Raw genomic sequence first — 22,078 nt, 5'->3', positions numbered from 1 at the left:
TACAGATGGTTAGAGAGGGTTAGATCTTTGCCTCAGAGGAAATTAAACTCAAGCTGTTCGTGCTGGGAAGCAGGAGTCTGGCACTAACATAGCGTGAGCTGCAAAATCAAGTGTGGGGAATTGGAAAGCAAGGAACATGCCCAATTGCCAGTACTTGCCCTGCTGTGCTGCTGGTATTATAGGGTGTAGCTGTAGTAATGAAGAGCGCTGTCTCAGGGCCCATTGCATTCCCCTCAGCAGTTCCCTTGGTGGCAGTGAGGACAAATTATTCTAGCAGAAGCATCTTCATGGGAATGGTGGTAGTGAACTGCCCTGTAAACTTGCATTACTTTCAGTGTCACAGGTAATCACATGGTCTCAAATGTCTGCTGTAATACCTTTCAGGAAAGAGCAGACCTAGTTTGCCAACAACAGAAAGCAAACGCCAAATTGCCTTTGTCCAACTTCAGCATTCTGAAACTGTAGACTTGCTATCTGTATGCCAGTCTGTGCTCATCTCTACTTTCCTGAGACAGAAACCTTGTCCTGAAAGGTAAACTGAGTCTCTTTCAGTAATGATGGAATTGATAGGATTATCTTAATGTAATAGAAGAGCTTTATCAAAGTGTAAGTTAACAGGCACATCCAGCCAATTAATTGAATTTAACATGATTGGAAGTAATATATTGTCTTAGCTATCCCCATGGGAAAAATTTCTCTAGCTTTCCCTGTAGTCTTATCATAGAAAATGGTATTTTTTTGTTTACAGAACATGTGTCATGTGGCAGTGGAGAAGCATGCTGCAATTCCAGCATGTCTGAAAGGGAAGATTGCAAGGCACCATGTTAGGCATCGTTTCTTTCCATTGCGTTGTTACTCATTTCCGCAATTGTGCTGGAAGTCCAAGAGTAACTCAATCTTGTTGTGAGCTACAGGGACATATTTCATGAAGCTTCACGCTAAATAGAGCAGACACAAAAATTAATGGCTGGTGTGTTCAAAGCCAAAACTAATTTATGGACTAAGGAAATTATTTCCTGCCTGCTGGATTTATAAGCAAAAGCCAGTGGTGCTGGGGGAGCAGCCAAGGATAGTCAATTTTGATCCAGATTAGAAAGTATTTGGCATATAAAGAATGAGGCTACAGAGTATTGTGTGGCCCCCAGATTATGAAATTCTACTCTTCAGGATTGTAGGTTTGGTGACAGCAGAGCTTGGATTACAAGGTGACATTCAGACTGTGCATGGGGCAGATGCAGTGCCAAGACCAGAATTGAGCAATACGAGGTTCTCATAAGATGCCTTCCACCACAAACTGCTGGAAACATTATCCATTCAGCTGTTTGCAGACAAGTCTCATTGTCTTTGCTCAGCTCCAAATCAGTCTGGATAGCCAGACCCTTGGGCCTATGAAATGATGCCGTTAGAAATGGAGGTTCTTGCTGTTGCACTTTATGGGATGGCCCTTTTTAAAAAGAAAAGACATTTCTATCCCTGGCAATGTACTTGAGTAGATGTCTGCTCTGGAACACTGTATGGTGCCAGGAAGAGTGAGGGAGACCCACAGCTTCTCCAGTGCACATAGCGTGTAGAGGGAGCATGGACTCCCGACCTCTCAGGGGTTTTCTGTTTGTAACTGAGTAATTTCCTCTGTGCTCTCCCCACTCTGGAAGAGATTTCTGGACCTGTTTGTCTTGGCTACTGCTCTGGTTTCCATTAGTGAAAGCTCCGTTTCCTAAATACCAAGGTCACCCAGAAGAAAACCCAGCAACACCAACAGCAGCAGCTCCCATTTCAGAACAGGTGTGTGTGGGGGGGGGGGGGGGGGGACTCCCTCTTGCCCTGAAGATTTCATTGAGCAATAATTTCCACATCAAGTGTATTTCCTATCCTACCCTTTTGCTCCCAGGACTTGCTAAGCCTGTTTTTTAACCCTGAGTTTCAAGATGTTCCGGTTTTTTCATCCTGCCCTGATTGTTTGCTTGATTTCATCATCCGCCTGGTTCAGGTTATGTGTTTAAAGGAAGCACACGAGCTGGCTGAACCGTGTGGAGGAAGTGAATGCTCCCATGTGAAAATCTCTTCAGCATGTGAGAAAGAAATTCAAATTTTCTCATCAATGAAATTAATCCCTGAAGCTTAAGGAATATATTTACATGTGATTGCTGCCTGCTATAAGTCATGAGCACCGCAGTGATGCTGTGAAATCAGTGCTCTGTTTTAGAACACAGACTTAGAAGCTACACATTGGATGGTGCCTCAGTGAGCCTGAAGGGTCTCTAAGAACAAAGGTGACCTATCTGCACATAAGGTAAATGCTGCTATGGCCAGGTCAGTGTGCAGGTACCTTAGGAATTATGTTTACAGATTTCTATAGTTGAGGAGACAGGCTATTCAGTTGCAATTGTCCTAACAGTAAATTAGACTGTATCAATTGAAAGTGAACTCTTTGTAATCTTTTTACTTGGTTCAGATGTTACATAACCACAGCAACACAAAGAACAGCAGCTCCTATTTCAAAACAGATGTGGAGAAGGAAAACCTCCAAAGGTGTTTCTGAACAGATAATTTCCATGTCAAGAACATTTCCTAACCCAGCTTTGTGCTCCCACAGTTGGCCTGAGCCAGCTTTGTCAAAATAGTGATTAGCTTATTTAGTCTGTTCACTGTAGTCTCTTATCTTGGTCTTTTAGTTTGTTCTCCTGCGCTCGCTATAGAAGGGAAAATGTGTGTTTTGGCTTGCCTTGAGTTTATAGTTTGGTTTCCCAAGGAAACAAGTGTAATGCAATTGTATTTGTGTGTGTCATTTGTGTGTTTCAAAAGACTTCAGAGCCCATTGGCTGATTTCAACCACATTTTACAGCAGGGTGGTAATCTGGAAGATGTTTTACTTATACAGTTTACATGAACATAAATTATCAGGTAGAAGAGACAAAGCTCACTCTGTCCCCGTATAGTTAAAAGGTTAAGTGAGAGTCCAGTCCCTATCAGACTCACACTGTTAATCACCTGCTTAAGAGTTTATTCTGCCTGTGGAGAGTGGACACGTTGTCATGTTAGGAGACTTTCTCTATAGGAAGAAGTGACTTCAGAGCATGCTTTCTCTTATCTGTAGAGTGCAGGGTGCCGTGCTGGTTCCTCAAGCCATACAGAGTTTATTTAATAACATCTTTCCCAGATGAGCTACTCAAAAAGCTGATAATCTTAAGGAGGGCTGAGCACTATTCTAGACTGTGCAGTCTCCTCAGACAGCCTGTGAAATAGTACAATAAAGCAGCCAAAGCAGAAGATGTTTTTTCTTGTTATAGAAGGGATAACAAGGAAATGCTTCCTTGTACCTGAGCAAAACCAAACTGTCCCACAACTTCCTGCTGGCAACGAATAACCATGCTGCTTGATGGCAACACAACTACAGCCACTGGGCAAAGCGGAGAGTCTGTCTGTGAGCTCGTATTTGGTGGATGGGCTTGTCATCAGGTTTGCCTGGAGTCTGTGGGATTTAAAGTGTTTATCACTGTCTTTGTGTTTCCCACCCTTTACATGGTATCTCCTGTGTGTGAGAGGGCCTCTTCTGTTGGAGGGTGGAGTAGAAAGTTGCAGGATGGGCAGGGTGGTGTTAGATCTTCCTTTGATCCTTAACCCAGTATTTCAAGCCTTGCTTAGAAAATAGATTTTGAGGAGGGAGCTGTGGTGACTAAGCAAGGCCAGTAACATTTTCTTCCCTCGTGAAAGAATGTGCTGGCAAAAAAGCAAATATTGATTGAAATGTAGGGAGTTTGATTCCTTCCTAGTCACAAAAAAAAAGGAGCTGTGAAGAACTCTGCTGCTTGGCCTCTTACAGAGTGAAAGCCTAACCAGGTGCTGTTGAAGGGCTGTCACTTCCACCTTATGGAAACCATACCAGTACCAGCATATATACCCTGTCTGCTCTACACTTTGTGCTGCCAGTTTGTCTTCCAGATTGGTAGCAGAAGCCTTTTGATACCTACTTCTTAGTACCATGCAGAATGAGCCCTTAGGGTGGATACTTTGCCCTGATACATTGAGTGGCTCTGAGGACTGAGAGCCAAGGGTATTCCCTGCTTTGGTTAGTGACTTGTTAATGCTACTTTCACATGTTATTTCTGCATTAAAAAGTCCTTGTTTCTTCCTGTAGGGAAGGGTAAAGCAACATGAACTTCTCATTCAGCTGCCAGCCTGACTTTGCTGTACAAAAATGGCAGTCGGCTGATTCCTTAAAGGTTTATTCTCATATCAGATTATCAACTATTGCTATTATGTGATGAAGTCTCATTCACGACAGTAGTGCATGGCTGTGTTGCTTTTATTAGAGCAGTCTGTCCTAATGCACAGCAAGCTTATAGTCTCACCCTGCAATTCACAGGCATTCTGGTATGCTCTCAGATCCGGGATAGAGTGATTCATAGAGCTGGACTACTTGGGACAAGAGCGAGTTTGCGTGAGGTTACTTTGAAAGTAACCTTTTGGCTATGTAATAAGTAACAAGAGCATCTTGCCATTGGGAACGTGATACTTATCATTTCTCTCTTGTTTAAGCTATTAGACTGTGTAGTCTTTTAGTTCCAGACTGTCCTCACTTATTTGTTTAGTTGTGTTTCTGTAACTTGAGTTCACGCACAAAGGCTACATTGTGCAACACAAAAACAACTCTTTGGAGACAGTGGGCTGGGGCAGTGCTGTGTTGGATGTCAAAGCTGGTTATTGCATTGTCTCTTTATTCTTCAAAATGTTTACTGTTCTGTGGTTTTATTTTGCAGGTGGTAACTTTTGATGCGGGAGGAGTGAGTGGTCATGCTAACCACATTTCTCTTTATACTGCTTTAAGGTACAGTGTTCTGCGTGATTCGTTGGATGCCTCATGTAATGTTACAGAGTGAATGAGGTGTTTGTGTATAAGCAGTTAATTACTAGCTAGAGCCAAGAGCAGTATTAACTTTGTGCATACCTGTGTGCCAGACCATGGATATGATGCTATTTGGAGCAGCTCCTACAGTGTTGTAAATGACCTACAGCATCCCTTATTATTCCACCTGCTCGTGCTTTGCTAGTCTTCCTTTCACTGAGGCATCTCTTGAATTTTGGAGAGGCCTGTACTGTTGTTCAAGAGGATGTTGCTGTCCCATCCGATTATCTGAATTTACTACTCTGGGCAAAGGACATTACTCGTTCACTTAAACTGTCCCTATTTACTGATCTTTCTAAGACAGTTCATTGCTTTATCACTTCATTCTTTAAATTCTGAAAGCCTTTTTCTCTGTGTTGTGATGTAGGAAGGGTGCTAGACAAAAACTACCCTATTTTTTTCCTGGCAATACAGCTAACCATATTTTATTTTAACTCTGCTCATTCAGATTTCATTGTGTCCTAGAGTGATTTCCCTTAAAGCTGTCCCTGCCTTTTCCAGGCGTGAGAAGAACTCTTTGCAAGTTTATCTTTTTAGCATCTATTTGTTTTCTAAATCATCTGTGCAATTCAAGTGACTCTGAGTCTCCAACATCATAGTCATTTCTCTTTCTTAATTGTGTGAAGAAAACTACAGAGCTTCATAACCCCTACTGGGACTTACTGAGCACCTCTGGGAAGATGCTGAGAATCTTTAATCCTATCTGATGGCTGGAACTCGGTGTTAGAGGAGATCATGGCTTTTTCCCAACACCTTTTGAAATATCCTAAAAGAAAGAAGGGAAGTAAATGATGCATTTGTTTGGACTAAGTGGTGAGATGCTTTCCAGCATGGTGGTGTTTGAGGGGTGAGTGATGGACAGAGGTTGATGGCTGATGCTTACACATTGGCACAGACAGAGCAGAGAGCTTCCGGCTGCCTGGACCCCCAGTGTTTGCTCAGACAGTTAGTTGCCATAGGGCTTGCAAATAGAAATAGAGGATGGACTGTTAGATATCCCCCAATGTCCTGAAGAGATTTGGGGAAAACAAGGTAGCAGCTGATTCAGCTATTATCTTAACTCTGCTTTTGTCTCACTTTGTACCTGTGCAAAAACCACTTTCCCACCTACACACTGTAGGTTTCCTATGTAGGCACTGAGGCTGTTAACCTTTTTCTTGTCTCAGATTGTCTTCCTGAGAAGTATTCTTTATCTGCAAACCCCCTTGAACCCAGATCTTTGCATTAGTCCTTAGCCTAAGCAGAATATTGCCCTGAGCTGATGAGGTGCTCTTGCTTATATCAGCGTATGTAAGCAGCTCTCTTTAAGGGCCAGTTTGTGTCTCATCTCTTTTCTGGTCCTGAATTAACAGAAATAAGCATAGCAACTCAGTCATCTGTATGTGGCAGGAGTGGTGCTGTGGTCACTGAAAGGTTAAATTTATCTTTAGCATCTTGCTTGCTCTCATTATTTTTCAGTCTGTGTCATGGAGGAAGTAGAGCGTGACTGTACCACTCCTGATTTTCAGTGCCCTGGTGAGTTCTTGCTTACTGGCTAGTGCAGGCAGCACCGGGAGTATATGCTGGGGCTTCTCACATACCCCCTGCTAGCAGGGCTTTACAGAGCAGAGGATGCTGCCCCCAGGGCCTGAGTGCTACATGGCAGCAAAAAGACAAATGAACTCATTTCTGTAGGTATTGTGGATTGCATTTATTTATTAGCCATCTTTAAATGAGGACTGCAGGACTCTGCCTCCACTATGACAGCAAGTAGGAAGGGTGAAGCAGAAGCCTGATGCAGCAACACTCAGCTCTTTTGGATGCTCCCAGTCTGTGAGACTAACCTTATGCACACTAAGAAGTTGCTTGCTGCAACAGCAGAGGTAAAACAGGTCATATGATCCATCCCATAGGTCCTTGCTTCAGGAGATGCAGATTATTAAACAGCTGCAAGGAGCACAGCAGTTCAGGAAATGGTCATAACCGAGCGGATTCTCAGCATTATCTGCCAAGAATGTAAATAACCTTCCTAGGATCTGGAACAGAAGTTATGTTCAGAAGAGCAGGAACTATTCAGAAGCAATGTTCCCTTCCACGTGCATCAAACATCTTTTGTGGCACCTTGCAAGGAGTCTAGATGCTGTTGTATGCATAGCCTTCAGATCTGTGAAATGCCAAGGTTTGAGGGTGAGTTTCTTATTTTGCAAGGGAAAAATACTAAGAACTTCCCCTTCCCCCCACCCCCCAAAAAAATAATAGGATGGGGGAGGAACACAAGTTGCCATTTGATTTTGGTCTCCCCTGGGAGTATTTCAGTTCTGCCTTCCAGACTGGAAAAAAAAAAACATCAAAAAGCATCAAAAGAAACAACAGAAAGAAAAAAAAAAAAGGCAGTATAGCAAAGAAGAGGGAATTGAACACAATTCTCTGTAGCTCTATTTCTTTCCCTTTGGCCCTGATTTGGCAACATAATTCTCCTTTATCTTCAAAGTAGGAGCTTTCCCTGTGGCCAAGACTGGACCCTATACACACATTCACAAGGATGAACGGGTCTCAAGTGACATCAAGGTCACTTTATACCCTTTCTCAGTATTTGGTCAGTCACTGAAGCACTACAGTGATAACCATGGTAAATAGTACGTGACAGGAATATTTGAGAACCTCTCTTTCCTGCACTTTGAAATGACAGTGTTTGCACTGAGATCACATGTAATATCAAGGAGTTTTAGTTTAGCATGAGTCATCTTGCAGTTTGATTTTTATACAAGCCTTCTCGCCTAGCAAATGGAAGGCTGTTGATTTTGTTGTTTGCTTGCTTAAGGTGGGGAGAAATGGCCACTGTGAGGGGGAGGAAGGACTGTAACGCTTGTTTTCTTCAGTGAGCAATCAAATCCATTTCATCCCAACTAGAACAGAAAAGAATAGTCCTTGTCTGCTTAGGGCAGAGCAAACTGAGTGGAAAATAGGAGCTACTATATTTAACCGTGCGTTATGTTGTTATAGCAACTGCATCCATAAAACTTATATCAACGATGCCATATAAAAAGCTACATCAAAGAATCATTAGCTGAGCCTATTCTCATCAGTTCGATTTAGAAAAACGCCTCTTAGTCTTGCAGGATGTTTCTTAACATCCATCAGTTCAGTGGTAGGTTGTAAATGAGGCTGTGATATTGCTGCAGAAGTGATATTTGGGAACTTAATGCTTTATCTCTCTTGAGTTGATTGTGATGCAGTTTGAGTGCCACCAATGCCTTTTTGCACTTACGTGTCACAGCTTGACTTCTGAGTGCCCCATTTATGAATGCTGTGGTACATAGCACTGTGAGGGTGGATTGCACCAGGATTTCCTCAAAGAGGAGGGCTAATTAAATGCCAGTTTCAAATAAGTGTATCAAAACAACGATCAGTGTTGTCCAGCTAAATCCCATGTATTTTGTGGGTACTTATTCCAAAAGCTGCCAACTGGATTACACCTCTTCAAAGCATGGTTGTGCTTGTATTGAATTATTAAGTTCAGGTCTTTAAGAACATGTTGAACAGGAAACAAGCTGTTTCTATGATAATTAGCTTGATGATAGTGTATGGGACCCATCTACCATTTTTATTGCAGATCAGTGCCCCTACAGTCCCCCCCCTGCAGTGCAGGGCTGGAATGGGTCTTTTATCCCTCATCCCATTTAAGCAGCTGAAGCCCACATGTTTCAAATGGGTGACATCCCATTTATGTTTTCAAAGCAGACTACAGTCTTGTTATTACCCTTGCTTTCTCCCAGAAAATCATTCTTCCAAACCAGCTTTTATTTGCTCCACCTTGGAAAAGGATTTTTTGTGTCACTGATGTGTATGTTTGGGATTCTTTAGGCCCTAACAGAGTTATAGGGTTCCTGCAAAATAAAGAGGATTGAAGAAATAACAGGTTGCAGTATCTTATGTTCCAGTCTGAAACTTCACAGTCCAGCTCACTTCTGGTGTTTTTATTTTAACAGTCAAATGTCCTAAGTAATGGAGGACTTTGTGAATGGTAGCTGTGGTTGGACCCAGTCTCTGTCTGTAAGGTCAGGAAAGTTATGTCCTCTAAGTCTGTCTTTTCCCCTCAGATGACTGCCCTATGCTTGCCATACATTATTTTGGAATCTAGCTGGGTATTTCCTCCTAGATTTCATCTCATTCCTTAATTTGACTAAGCTCGTTTACCCCAGTGCCCTTAGTCACCTTAATGGTGAGAGCCATTAGGGTAAGGTTGCACACAGGGTTCTGAATTGTTGGTATCCAGCAGGGATTCCCCTCCACCAGTAAGTTTGGTTTGGTTTTTTTTTCTTTGCTGAAGAAATGGCCTCAAGGAATGTCCTTCCCAGCATCACTAGACTGCTAGCAGCGTGACTGGAGCAGTGACACTGCACATTCTTCTCCCAGTGCAGACACCTAAGCACAGAGCCAAAGAGAAGCTCTGTCAACTGGAAAATCTGAGTCGCCGCTTTTTTTTTCCCTGGATGATGGAACCATCTTTTACCACTGTGATACATGTGAGTACTGAGTGCCTGAATAGTGTTTAAAAACCTGCATGTTGTTACGTGGTGTAGATCAGGGTGCATGGAAAGGCAGCCAGAAAGTCCAGTTAGGGAGGGAGGAGGTGTTCCAGATAGTAAACATTCAGCATCTGGCAAGTATATCCCTCTAATGGCTCAGTGATTCCCAGGAGACTGACTGTTCTTCCTCTTTCACATCTGTTTCATCAGATTAATTGGGCAGATTAGGGGGTTAGGATCCTAAATGGAGCCCCAAAGTATCTTTAAGGCATCCATTCTTTTGCCTTGCTCTTGAAAACAGCATTTCCCTGGGGCTTGACAGCATCCAGCATAGCACAGTGAAGGGTTTTGCCTTTGGCACCAGATTCTAATTGGAGAGTGAAGTCATTGATTTCAGTGAACAATTTCTCACTGAAGAGAACATCACCAAAGCTGTGATCCACCCCCATGAGCATCAATCCCACTTGTAACCCAGAGCAGCTCTGTGTTCCCTGAGGCAGAGGTCCCAGCTCCATCTTGACCTATTCCTTTTTGCCTCCTCAGACTGGTATCAGGGGTCTGTACTTTAGAGCTTGCTTTGCTGAATAAAGGCAGAGAATTCAGGAGCTGACTCCATTCAGCAGTTTGCAGAATGGGATTTGTTGGCCACTTCAGTTTTTCTGCTGGGCAGATGCAGCTGATAGCTACAGCCAGGAGTAGCTTTCAAAGCTGCTGGTCCTCGAGGGATGGTCCTTGCAGTGAAGAAATGGTGAGTGCCATCACAAGTCTCACAGTATTTTGGAGTTCTCTGCAGAGAGTTGCACTTATTATTTCAATCTGAAACCCACAAAAGGTCTAACGGAGGGGGTGCAGTGAGAGGTACCTTGAAATCATCTGGCCTTTGGGATTTAGTGAGTGGATGGGAATGAGCTCTGTATTTAAAAGAAAAGAATTTTTATAAAAGGCCTCTTTGGAAGAAAAACATAAAAACAGTCCTAAAAAAAGAGCCTGTTTGTGTTTGACTTGTCAAGATTTTATGCCAAACTCTTTCATTTCGCCCAAACCACAGCAAGTCCAATCTATAAAACAACATTCCCAAAATGGCAACAACAGACAGCTGCAACCTCTCCCCTACTTGGAAGTGTCCCCTGGAGAAAGCTTCAGCAGGGTGGAGATGGGAGCAAGAAGATTGATCTGGGGGAGGTTTGGCTGGTTTTATGAACGTGTTGCTTTCTTTCTCTCTTCCTCTGCTTCTCTCTCTCTCTCTCTCTGCAACCACACAGTTCATTGCCAGCTCTAGCCTGAGAAATACAAATGAGCAAGGCTGCAATTCCTCTGCACCTGGGTGGAGTCCATTCCGAGTGCTCTGCACAGAGCTGGCTCAGGACTAAAAGGATAAGGAAACGATCTGAGTTTTTCTATGCCTGTTTGTCCTGATCAGTATTAAGTCTCTCTGGCTGCAGTGTTGATTCCTTAACCAGAATATGTAGTTTGTGCATCTCTGAATCTTCACATAAACCCCTTATTTTTCTACTGGATCAAACCTTCCCTGCTGAAGGTGCTCCCTGCTCCTGCTGAAACATTTCCATATGAACGGAATCTCTCTTTGTTTCTATTTCTAGTGGCCAGAAATGGTGATTATTAGTTCACTCTTGGAGCAGCTCTTCACAGCCTTTAACTTGCTGTCAGTTAGTGCTTTGACAGTCTCTCCATACAACAGCAGCGCACCCAGAACAGGCACTAGGATTTGGGATAGGTAGCCAAATTTCCCAACCCCTCATTGCTTTCTCTCTTTGAGTTTATTTTAAAATAAGTTCCCACCCTGCGAGCTTTACCGAGTGCTGAATCACCACTTTGGGTGGCCAGATTCTAGCTGGAGGGGAAGAAACTTCTGGCAGAAGAGCAGAGCACACATTAATGGAGATATTTAAATCTTTCCTTTGCCTCTGAAAAATTGCTGGTAGTGTTTGCAGAGCAACACTGACAACCCTGCTCTGTACAGTATGACTTGAGTAGTAAGGTATAGGGGGCTAGGTCAGTATTACAGGGCAACTGTTTAGTAGAAAATGCTTGTTGATTTTCAGCTCTGGAGGAGAACATTGGCAAGAGACTCTATTTAAGGCATGTGTCTTCTGATTGCTGTTTGAGTTCTGCCATGACCTGCATTTCTGGCTTGGCTTTTGCTTTGAATTGCTTTGGCTATTCATATCTCAGCGCTTCCTATTTTGTCTACTCCTGTGTAGCTAATCCTTTTCCTTGAACTTAACCAACAGCGAGAGATAATCCTAGTTTGAAAGTGACTGGAGAAACATAACAGTTTACATATAATGTATGTTTTATCCTGGCTGATTTACACATGAACTGTCATGTTGTCCTTTGTTAAATACACCGCTATAAGATGATAACAATCTTTTTAAATATTACTCAGGGTTAAATAACTTTCCTTTTTTTTCTTTTTTTTTTTCTTTTATTTAAAATTTCTTTTCTCTTTTTGGAAAATGTTCCGTTGTTTGGATATATTTTTTTCTAATGGAAGAGTAAGCCTGGGTGTGGGACAGCTCTGAGTGCCATCTGCTGGAGATCTGCTTCCTCCCATCCCTGTGATGGGCCAAATCTGGAGGCATTCAAATGGTGATGTGAGCATAGGTGCTGTGTCACCACAAAGGTCAAAGCAGGGAAAAAAATTGTCCTTTGGAATGGGATGAGGGGACGTGTTTTTGGCACAGAAATTTCCCAGGTAAAAGTCATGAACAGATCAAAGTCTTATTGAGCAAAAAGTTGGAGTAAATTCTTGGATGTCCCAATGCCAGCATAGGTTAGAAAGAAGGAAGCTGGTCCCCAAACAGGATCTGTCAGCTGTGTTCCTGGTCAGCAGATAGAGACCCATAAGAGCAAACTCTATCAGAGGTAAATAACCTTTGGCAGCCTCCTACAGTTCCCCTTAGTGCAACAGAAGTTTGAGAGTAAATTGGGTTTATGAAGCTTATTTGTGCTGTGTCCCCAGCAGCCAGCATAGAAGTGTCAGATTAACGTGAGGATTGAGGCTTACTACTGCCTGACATACACATCCAATGACTGCTCCTTAACTTTCTTTTAAGTTCAACTGTTGTCAATGTGTATTAAGAGAAAGGGGTTAATACAGAGTCCGTGTCTGTAACAGCAAGATTTGAGTAACTTCATTATTGTTTACCTACACGTATCTCTTCATTCACAGGTACCTGCATTCAGAGAGGAAGTTACCTGAAGGTATGTCACACAAAACACCCATGACTCTGCACACATTAGGCAATCTTTCACATGCCTGTTCTGTCCAGGGCTTCATCTGCCAAACCCACCTCTATTTGAAATGCAAATGAAGCCCACAACTGAACTCTTCGTTGCTCTTTGATCTCCCTGCAGCCTTTCACCAGCTAAGGCTCCTCTGCAGTCACTTTCCAGTCTTGTTTGGGGAGTTTATGCCTTTCCTGTCCTTTTGGGTTGTCCTGTATCAGCGGTGTGATTCTGCTTTGTGATTCTTGTGATCTTGCTTGAATACAAGTGCAAAATGCATTTTATTCGCTAATAGTAGCACTTTGCAGACCAAGATCCATTGGAAAGAGCTGGGGCCAAGATGGCAAAATGCCCTATAACTGAGCTCACACTCTAGTCTCTTCAATTCTGCCATCTAAGAAAAGTGGTGTTAATGCCAACTCCTTTCCTAGGAACACTGAGATAACAGCAAAGAGCTGTGTTTGTGCCGTATGCAGGACAGAGAGAGAACAAGGAACTGCAGTGGTAGATATTGCTGCTAGATGTCAGGTATTATCTAGACCAAACTAGCTCCATGCTCAGTTCATGCTGGTTTGTTAGATATACTGTAGTCCTGAATAGGCTGGATGGGCTGTGCCTCAAATTGGTTCAGGTTTGAAACTGACCCACATGTAGATAGCATTTCCATTTCTCTAGCAGCATCATGAAACTCCTGAAGCTATATGAAAGCCTTGCTGCTCTGATTACATCACATCTGACATGACCTACAAATGCCAAAGGAACGGGGAGCTCCCATGCTGCTGCTTACGCTAAGCCTTTCCAAATATAGTTCCAGTCTCATTGAAATTCCTGGTATTTATAATTCGATCTGGCAGGCGTGCAGGGCTGTGCATCAGAGGGGCTTAATGAAACAAGACTGATGCTGGGATTGAGGCTGTCTGGATAGAGCTGAAAGGCATGTTCAGGCCATGGAAATGTCCTGCTCTGCTGTTGGTAAGAGGGAAGTATTTGTGGCAGAACCCGTGTAAGCTCATGTGATCAGGGAATCCAGAGAAAATCTCTCTGCAAATGCAAAAGCCAGCTAAGCCTTGCATTGCCTCACTGATATGCAAATGAGCACCCTAAATATCCTGCTTTGCTTTCTAATGCCCTTAGCCAGCATAAAGACAGCAGGCTTTTTATAATCTGTAATCAAGTTGTCCAGGCCAGGCACAAGCACGTAGGCTTGTTTCAAGAAGCCAAGACAGCTGCTGGTTTGAATCCACCCCTTTTGCTGGCCCTGTCTGGCTTTAACCACCACTCTTTCAAAAGAATTGGTGTGCTAATGTCTGTCAGGAGCAGTACAAGCCCTTAGCATGTGTAGATCTGCTAATAATCTCATGCTAGGCATACTTGCTGCATAAGCAATTTGGAAGTAGAAAGCCAAGCCAAACAGGCTTCATGTGCTTCTATTCTAGGCCTAATCCACTAGCTATATTGATCTTGCCCTTTCTGCCAACCTAGAGAGGTTGTATTACACTGTTAATCCTGTCCTGCCCAGGTCACAGGCACAACAGGCTCTGAAGAGCTTCACCTGCTGGTGTCACGGGAGTAGACTCATCAATGGCAGCACTTCTCTTACCCTGCTTGGCAGGGTGCAGTCTGTTTCTCTCAACCCTTTTCCATCCCTCACTGAACTGTACATTCCTTCCCTGCTTCACTTCATCTCACGTTCCCATGCAGAGCAGCCCTTGCTGTCAGCATGTGGAGATCCTTGTCATATCACTGACACAGAAGGCTCTTACAGTGCCCTTCATTTGGTGAAGCTTGAATGCCCACGGCTTTGCCTGATCTGGCCCATGGGGGCCCAGGAGGCCCAAGTGATGAATAGCAAATATTGAATTTGGTCGCAGCTGTTTGGGGAACTTACTGCTGAGATTTGGGGAACAGCAGGAAAACAACCTGCAGGCTTTGCTGCTGTGAGGAAGAGGGCTGGCGTGTTCTAGAATTAAAAAGAACACAGATTTGCTGCTTGGAAACAAGAAATATCTTTAGTGAGAGTAAAAGCTGTCAGGACTCTTCTGCATGGAGCAGCAACACACTTGTCACTGCAGGGCATCCTTTGTGGCAGCAGGCTGGAACCTTATGGCAGCTAAACAGCAACTGCTCAGTCTGTGACGTGTCAGGGGGGGCTGTGAGCAGCCAGGCCGTCAGGAGGTGACACAGGCCACCCGGTCACCCAGCTGCCTGCGTTCCCGCACGTCCCAGGGACACACTGCAGGGAGTTTGGCGCTGCTGTCGGTCCTTTCAGACAGCATGGCACAGCTGCTGCTCCACAGGGACCCACACGGTGACCTTGCAAGGTTGAGCAGCTGAGGCTGCAGCAGGGAGCAGCGACGTGGCACAGCAACAACACTATTCCGACCACAGGGCCACCAGCACAGTAAGGGACTGCAGTGACCCAGCCAGGCTGTGCGTTTGCAGCTGCCTCGGGCCGCCATCTGCCGGCAGCTGCAGGAGGACTTTGCTCCCTTCTTTTGAAGGAGAGAGGATGGAAAGGGATGGAAAGGAAAGGAAATGTGTTGGAGTTGGTCAGGGCTGCCGTGTGCTGTCAGCGTGGGCTTTGGTTGGGTTAAAGCAAGACTCGTTGCAGCAAAGTGTCACTAAAACGATCCATTACGCTGCCTTAATGGCAATTCAACATTGTTCTTTGTCTCACTGGAGATCTGATGGCTTATCTGACTGCATGTCTACAAAGCAACTTTGGCCTTTCTTGTTGGACTTCAGTACAGTGTGTAAAGCATGGAGTGTGATCACAGCAGGTTCTGAGCACAAAGAAATCCCAAAGCAGCTCTTTTGAGAGCTACAAGCTCTTACTGGGACCATCAGTAGCTCTGAGCTCATCAGTGAAGACAGTATAACCATAGTTTAAAAAGAATAAGAAATTAAAAAGCAATTAACCTTTGAGTTCAGTGGTCTCTTCAAAATTAGCAAAGAAAAGAAAAATCTAGTCAATATAATCTTTATACACTCCATTCATCTACTTCAGCACAAATATCTGAGCAATGAATTCAAGAACTCTGATGAAGTGTAACTGCCACCCTGAGTTAATGTTTGATACAGCCCTTCTGGAGTCTTGTATCTTTTTTCTGTAACTAAGAATTGGAGTGGAAAGAGGAAATCTTGTGGTGGTGTTTGTTTGTTTGTTTGTTTTTAATGAACCAGAGACAGCTATTTTAGATTCCCATTGTATCAGGCACATCCGACCTGTAGCCTGCTTACCAGGGAGATGCAGCCCTCCCTTTGCAGTCACACCTTACTCCTGGCACTGCTTTTTGGCACTACATAGGTTTGTGAACAACTGTTTTCAAGGGCGAAGCATAGGAAGAGTAAAACTGCATCAGAAATCTGACAGGTGCTGTGAGAGCTCCCTGAGAATTGCAGCCATTGCTGTTGAACCAGGCTGATGTGTTACTTCCTCAAAAGCAAAATTACGGAGCCCTTTTGTGCAAAACTCGAACAATAAAGGGGAATCTGCAAAGACCTGCTGAGCCTGGAGAGATAGATAGTTGCCTTACAACAGTTCTGTTCTGAAATATTTATCCTCTCTCTCTGTTTAGGGTGCCGTGTGCTTGTCCTTGAGTCAGTAAATCTGCTGCGGAAGTACATCTCCATCCTGGATGTGCCCCTTTCCTGCCTCCTGCCCAGAGATGCGCTCTTCATACTCACAGAGGAGGAGACTGAACAAGCCAGGGTGAGACTCTTTGCACTTGCTTAACCTGTTTGAATCACTCATCATCACTGCAAAAGCTCTGGTCAGAAGGTTCAGGTCATCATCACAGAGAGCTTCACAGATAATTGTACCTGTAGGTTATAAATGTCACTAGTGGGGGTTATAAATGTAACTAGTGGGCAGTCTTTAGTGATTTGTGAAATATGAATGGGCGAGTTGCTTTGCTTCATGTGCTGTGTGGATCGTAGGACAGGGCCGAGCGGATTTACAGCTCAGAGATGTTGTGTTATCAGAGTGCACTGAATTTTGTGGTGTCTAGGATATTAGGTGTAGGATGACACTGAATCCAACATGCAGTATTCTGAACATGTGAGTGACCTGTCTCAAAATGGTAGGACTGCATGCCAGGAACTGTGTTCTTGGATCGTAGCTCTGACTAAAGATGGAGACAGCTCGTGGTCCAAAGCTCTTAACAGGCCTCCTTCTCCACTGTGCATTTTTACTAATTATTTTGCTGCATGTGATCTCAGAAAATCAGTCTGCAGTTCCCATACGATCAGCTCCTCTTCCATCGCATGTTATCATTTACCCAGCAGTCAGTCCTGTTAGTCCACAGATAACATACACAGAACTTATCTATTTCTGAGGCTCCTAAAAGGTTATGCTGCGTATGTAAATTGCTCTGATAAAGGTGGCATTGTTCCCTTGTGTTTTTTGTTTCTGAAATCTGACCATTTCAAGCTGGCACACTATAAACAGATAAAGTTTAGTTTCAGCTGACAGCATGTGATCAGAAGCAGCATGCTATGTGTTCACAGATGCACACCTATCATATTTCTGCTTCCCCAGTGTGTGAACACCCAGGCATGAGACCATGCAGGAGGGAGCAGTTCCATTACAAAGAAGCTGTCATAGCATCCACCTGCAGCTGGTAACATCCTTTCTAGCAGGACCTCTCAACAAGAGGCAGCACAGCACCAGTCACATAGGAGCACAGCTCTCTTCCTGCCCTTTTGCCTCAGAGTAGACAACCTTGCACTCCTACTGCTGCTTCCTTGCTCACTGAAAGCAGGCAGTCCTTTACATTGGCAATAAAACTAATGGGAGGCCCTGAAAACTGCAGTCATATTAGGTCAGGAAGGTGTCTCTAATGGTTTCTTAACTGTTTTTCCTTCTAGAGAGCAATGCGGTGTCATCGCAGCCAGCTCCTCTGGTTTCGCCGCATCTATATGCTTTTCTCACGTTATGTGGTGATCAATTCACTCCACCTTCTAGAAAAGACAACGCTTACAACTTCGGGAGTAAAAGAATGAGTCAAAAAAAGACTGTGCCAGGACAACTGCTAAAGAAATCTCAACTGTTAGGCACTCAAGGGCAGGATTCTCTCTGTGTAGTGTTCTTTCAGACTACGAAAAGCAGGTTGTACATAGACTTTCTCCTGTATTTTGTTGCTTGAGACATTAAGATGAAGATGGTTTAACATCTGCTCTATTTTCTCACTTTATAAGCTTAAATAGAATATGAACATTGAATTAGCCTAATTAGGAGTCAAAAGAAGGAGTACTCTGCGTTAGAGAAGATACGGCACAAACTATTTTTCCTCTGGAAGACACAGTTAAGAAGACAGCTTTGGAACTTTATCTCTGAGTACTTTTGTAAAATCCAAATGTTAGGAGTGACTTTTATAAGATCGTTCTATCTTCACAGGTATATACAGAACCATGAGACCCGTCATACTCAGAACTTTAAAAAGCCAAAGCTTATGAATAAAGCATTAGAAAGTGTACAGTTTTCTTTAATTGCAGTGATCTTTGCTGCTGCTGCTTTGAGATGCATTGTGTTGCAGGCTCCCCTTTCCCAGAGCGTCCCTCATGAAATACAAGCATTTCTTCTTGCTTCAGAACGTGGGGCTTGAGATCAACTCAAGAGTCTTATCAGGATCTAAGAATGAGTTGGAAGAGACCTAGACTGTAACTAAGTCTTTTGTAGAATACAGCGAGAAAAATAGCAAGTGATGCTTCAAAAGTTGTTCTGCATATGTGAAACACAACTGCAGGAGTTATAGATCCCTCACCCTTTGCATTAAAAGGTAAGTGAAGATGTCAGCTTTCAGTGATTAATTCCTTCAGATACACAGGGATTTCAGGAGTGATTTGGGATTCTGTTGGTTACAGTGTAGAAAATTCAGCAATATTCCATGTTTCTGTGGGCTTGTCTGCTGGCACATCTTCCCTGCATCTACACTGCTAGCCATTGCACAGTGTCAAGATGAGAACTCAAATTGCCAGATCCTGCTCCTTAAGACAGCAGATGAGTTCTGGGTTGTACTGGAGCACGTGTCCGTTGTTAGAAGAGTATGACTACTGAGTTCAGTTTGCTGGCCTCGTCATTGCTTAAGCATATGCTGACTCAGCCTTTAAACCATAAGCAGGTTCAGACTTAAGCAAATCAGTACTTTTAATCACATGGATAACTTTAGTGGTCCTTCTACTGCATGCATCTAAGCACCTGTATAACTGCTTTACTGAACCTGAGCTTAGTAAGCTCTTTCAAACCCCCTTTAACTCTCAATCCATGTTAAGTTCACTGAAGTTAATAGAGAAAACACAGCATAAGCTAGTACTATGTCCTAAGCAGGAGATTATCTTATATAGGAGACTTTACATAGGGCATTTTTGTAAGCCAGACTTCATTATTTTTTAAACTTTGCTCTGTTTATAGTGATTAAGCTTTACCATAGCTAAGGGTGAATTACCAAAGTCCTGGGGTGGTTTATTGGTAGCTTTAAAACTCAGAGTCACAAATGAATGGCACAGGCAGAATAGAAATATTTATTTAAGAAACAGAAAAATAACAACACTCAGAAATGCCTGGAGTGCAATTCCATGGCAGTGCTCCAAGTTCAGCTGTTTGAAGAGTACATCAGGGTTTTGACATGTCTCTGATGGTCTTATGTTCCTTTACTGCCTTCTCCCATTCTTTGCCATTGATATCCTCTGTAACAATGCTGTGCACAGTGCCATCATCCAGACAATGGGGCGCTATCCCTGAAGAAAAAGAGAGTACCCAGAAACCTGCTTTTCACTGCTAAAGAGTAGGAGATGCCTGCATCTCTATGCTCTGCAGATGGGGCACCTCAGAGATTATCAGTAGATGCTGTCAGCTCAGCTATTGTTGTTAGGGCGAGAAAACTGTCATGGGCAGAAGCCCACGAGTCACCAGACACACTGCTCACAGCTCTCATGTTAGCAGCCAGTGGAATCTCCATCCAGGCTTTGCTTGGTGGTCAACTTTTGTGACCACAGTTTGCCAAGTTTACTCTTTCTACCTACCGTAGCCATCTGGATTAGAGCGAGGAGTGTAAAAGCTTTGTACGCCACAGGTCTTGCAGAATGTGTGCTGGGCACGATGTGTGTTGAAGGTGTATGTTGTCAAGTTATCAGCACCCTAAGCAGAAATAAAAAGCAATGCAGATTTTCCACATAAATAGGTGTATTCATTACTTTCTATGAACTAGCTAAGACATAAACATCACCTAATTGTCTCTACTCAAGATAAAGAATTAGGGCAAGAAAACTGGGGAACCACTCACATCTTGTACACTAGTAATAGATTATATGGATTAGGTAATTTCTTTCTGTTAGTGTTTATAGGCAGGTTCTTACTGTATTCTTACTCTACCTTCAGCAGCTTGAAACGTGAAGCTGGGACAATGAAGTGCCTGTTCTGCTTCTTTGTGCAAATGCTGCAACTGTAAAAGAAAGAGAAGGCCTTTCTAGAAGCAGCAGATGAGTTGTAATACAGGAATCAGATCAGATCTAGCTCAGACCTCTTGATGACGGATATTCCACTAAGAGCTAAAATGCTTCTTTAGCCTCAAAGAGGTAAGTGACAAAAGTGGACTCGTACGTATCAGTAGTGTTTGCTAAGCACGCCCATAGAACAGACTGACCCTATGCAAGTAAGCAATACGGCATTCACCTCTAGGAAGCATTATATGCTTTATTTTTTCCCCATGTGCAACTTTCAGTAGACTTACCAAGGATTAACTGTGGCCCTGAGAAATGCGTTTAATCTTTCAGACCAGTATGCCAACTTTTCTAACATTAATTAACTTGCAAACAAGAAAGTGAGATTCAAAGGTTACCCATGAGCTGGAAGCAAACTAGTTGTAGGTGGGGGAAATGCTGTTGAAATCAGACACTGCTGTAGTGTGCACTCCTGGTCAGAAATGTAACATTTGCCAAGTTAAAAGGGGATTGATGTGCCTTGAGCACACTGAGCTTAGAGGAACGGAAAGCAGGTGGTTGATTATGTGTTGTCATTAGATCTTTCCCAACACTTTCTGCATGAGCATGGATGAGGGGACATGAAGTCCTGCCCATAAGTGCATCATCTGCAATCACCTCTGCTGGTCCCATATTGGATCAGCACATAATTAGGCACATACTGTATGGAAACAGAGCAGAGGATGTCCTTCCATTTTATTACAGTCTTTTGTCTATGACGTTGACTGGAAATGCATATAAGCTCTTATTTATTTATGAGGACAGTGAACCAAAAACTCACTTGCAGTTAAAAACATGCAGGTCTGCTGAAGCCCAGACCTCAAAGCGGACGGCCCCGCAGTGACATCCTCCAGTGTGTTTGACCAGACCTCTGTGCTCACTGCAGAGAAAAGCAACAGGCAGGTTATGTGAGCAAAGACTTTTTTATTGGCCAAGGAAACATTTGGGCTACTCTATTACTCAGTTTTGCTTTGAGCACTTGCAGTGCACCTTAAAAAAAGCACCTCCTTAAATGTATTAAAATTAAGAGCTCCCAGGTGGGGCAGAGAATCGGTTTTGTCTATGGCCAGAACAGCCCTGGGCAGAGTTCTGGCCTCAGTTACAGCACTAGCCGTGTCCAGCAATGCATAGACAGCAGCATTCTCACAGTGCAGCCCTCTTGGAGCTGGGAAATGGCTTTTCCCACGTTTTTTCCCCCAGCTCTAACGCTGGTCCATGGTAAAGCTGGGAGCGGCAGAGATAAGCGCATTCTGCGTCCTATTTGAAACGTTTTATTTTGCATGTTAATTGTAGAGGAACTTTACGATGAAGGAATCTCTGAACCTCTCCCTCTCCCCCAGGGTGCATCCATAGCAACTCTGCAGCCTGAACACGGTCGACTCAAACATTAAATGCAGAGGAAAACCCATTTCCTTTCAACTTTCCACTCCCGCAGGCAGTTACTGGTTACAGCCCAGTGATGATGTGCTGCGGACCGAAAGAGCAGGAGCTGGGTGCGCATTTAGGAGACCCTCGGCTCCCACGCGAGGGAATCTGATCCCCCAAAGGCATTTGTGACAGGGGAGATGTGAATTAGGATAAAAAGCCACTTTGTGCGGGAGGACCCACCCCCTCCCCGGCCCCGTGCTGGGCTCTAACCCGTCCCGTACTCACTAGGCGTCCAGCAGCAGCCGCGCCGCTTCCTCGCAGCTCAGCCGGTGCCGCTCCTGGAAGGCGGCCCAGCGCTCGCTCTGCGCCCCTAAATCGAAGGTACCGGCGGGCAGCGCTCGCTCTGCTCCCCGGCAGCCGCCCGCTTTCCTCCCTCCATCCCGGCGGTTCCTGCCGCTGGGCGAAGCGGTGGCCGCGCTGCTCCGCCGGGAGCGCCGCGTGTTGCCCGCCGCAGCGCGACCCATGTGCTGCTCCCCGCGCTGCTGCCCGCGGCCGCCAGGGGGCGCTGTCG

The 22,078-nt window shown here is 44.1% G+C and overlaps 2 protein-coding genes across 17 annotated transcripts in view; one reads left to right on the top strand and one right to left on the bottom strand.

Moving 5' to 3' along the window:
* PIGL (phosphatidylinositol glycan anchor biosynthesis class L) overlaps positions 1–18,137 on the top strand; it is a 55,989-nt gene extending 37,852 nt beyond the window's left edge. For 7 of the 16 annotated variants that reach the window (XM_015880432.3, XM_085522094.1, XM_085522095.1 and 4 more), the window contains 6 exons: positions 385–532; positions 1,653–1,782; positions 4,758–4,825; positions 12,605–12,636; positions 16,239–16,372; positions 17,530–18,137. In XM_015880432.3, the coding sequence (XP_015735918.2) occupies positions 385–532; positions 1,653–1,782; positions 4,758–4,825; positions 12,605–12,636; positions 16,239–16,372; positions 17,530–17,664 (647 nt within the window). In that variant the 3' untranslated portion in view covers positions 17,665–18,137. Of the gene's footprint in view, positions 1–384; positions 533–1,652; positions 1,783–4,757; positions 4,826–5,529; positions 5,668–9,212; positions 9,409–12,604; positions 12,637–16,238; positions 16,373–17,529 lie in introns of those variants that run through there. The other 9 variants (XM_015880431.3, XM_085522100.1, XR_014936486.1 and 6 more) reach the window with 8 other exon arrangements.
* A 1,018-nt stretch (positions 18,138–19,155) lies between these two features.
* CENPV (centromere protein V) lies at positions 19,156–22,064 on the bottom strand. Its single transcript, XM_015880436.3, has 5 exons — positions 21,793–22,064; positions 20,921–21,019; positions 20,033–20,102; positions 19,684–19,798; positions 19,156–19,398 (listed from the first exon to the last, which is right to left on the bottom strand). The coding sequence occupies exons 1-5, from the start codon at positions 22,029–22,031 to the stop codon at positions 19,274–19,276; spliced, it is 648 nt and encodes a 215-aa protein (XP_015735922.2). The 5' UTR covers positions 22,032–22,064; the 3' UTR covers positions 19,156–19,273.
* Positions 22,065–22,078: the final 14 nt, after the last annotated feature.

The sequence above is a fragment of the Coturnix japonica genome, chromosome 22, assembly GCF_054131305.1.
Source record: "Coturnix japonica strain WE chromosome 22, WE-NBRP24, whole genome shotgun sequence".
In the NCBI taxonomy this organism is placed as follows: Eukaryota; Metazoa; Chordata; class Aves; order Galliformes; family Phasianidae; genus Coturnix; species Coturnix japonica.
This window is presented reverse-complemented; position numbering and strand designations above follow the sequence as displayed.

What these genes read in the sequence shown, in the direction of transcription:
- CENPV (XM_015880436.3), bottom strand. Translation starts at nt 22,031, where the DNA reads ATGGGTCGCGCTGCGGCGGGCAACACGCGGCGCTCCCGGCGGAGCAGC. An exon ending in CTGCATGTTTTTAACTGCAA is followed by an intron (nt 20,103 to 20,920) that starts GTGAGTTTTTGG and finishes TTTCTTTTACAG; the next exon opens with TTGCAGCATTTGCACAAAGA. An exon ending in CTCTAATCCAGATGGCTACG is followed by an intron (nt 19,399 to 19,683) that starts GTAGGTAGAAAG and finishes CTTTTTCTTCAG; the next exon opens with GGATAGCGCCCCATTGTCTG.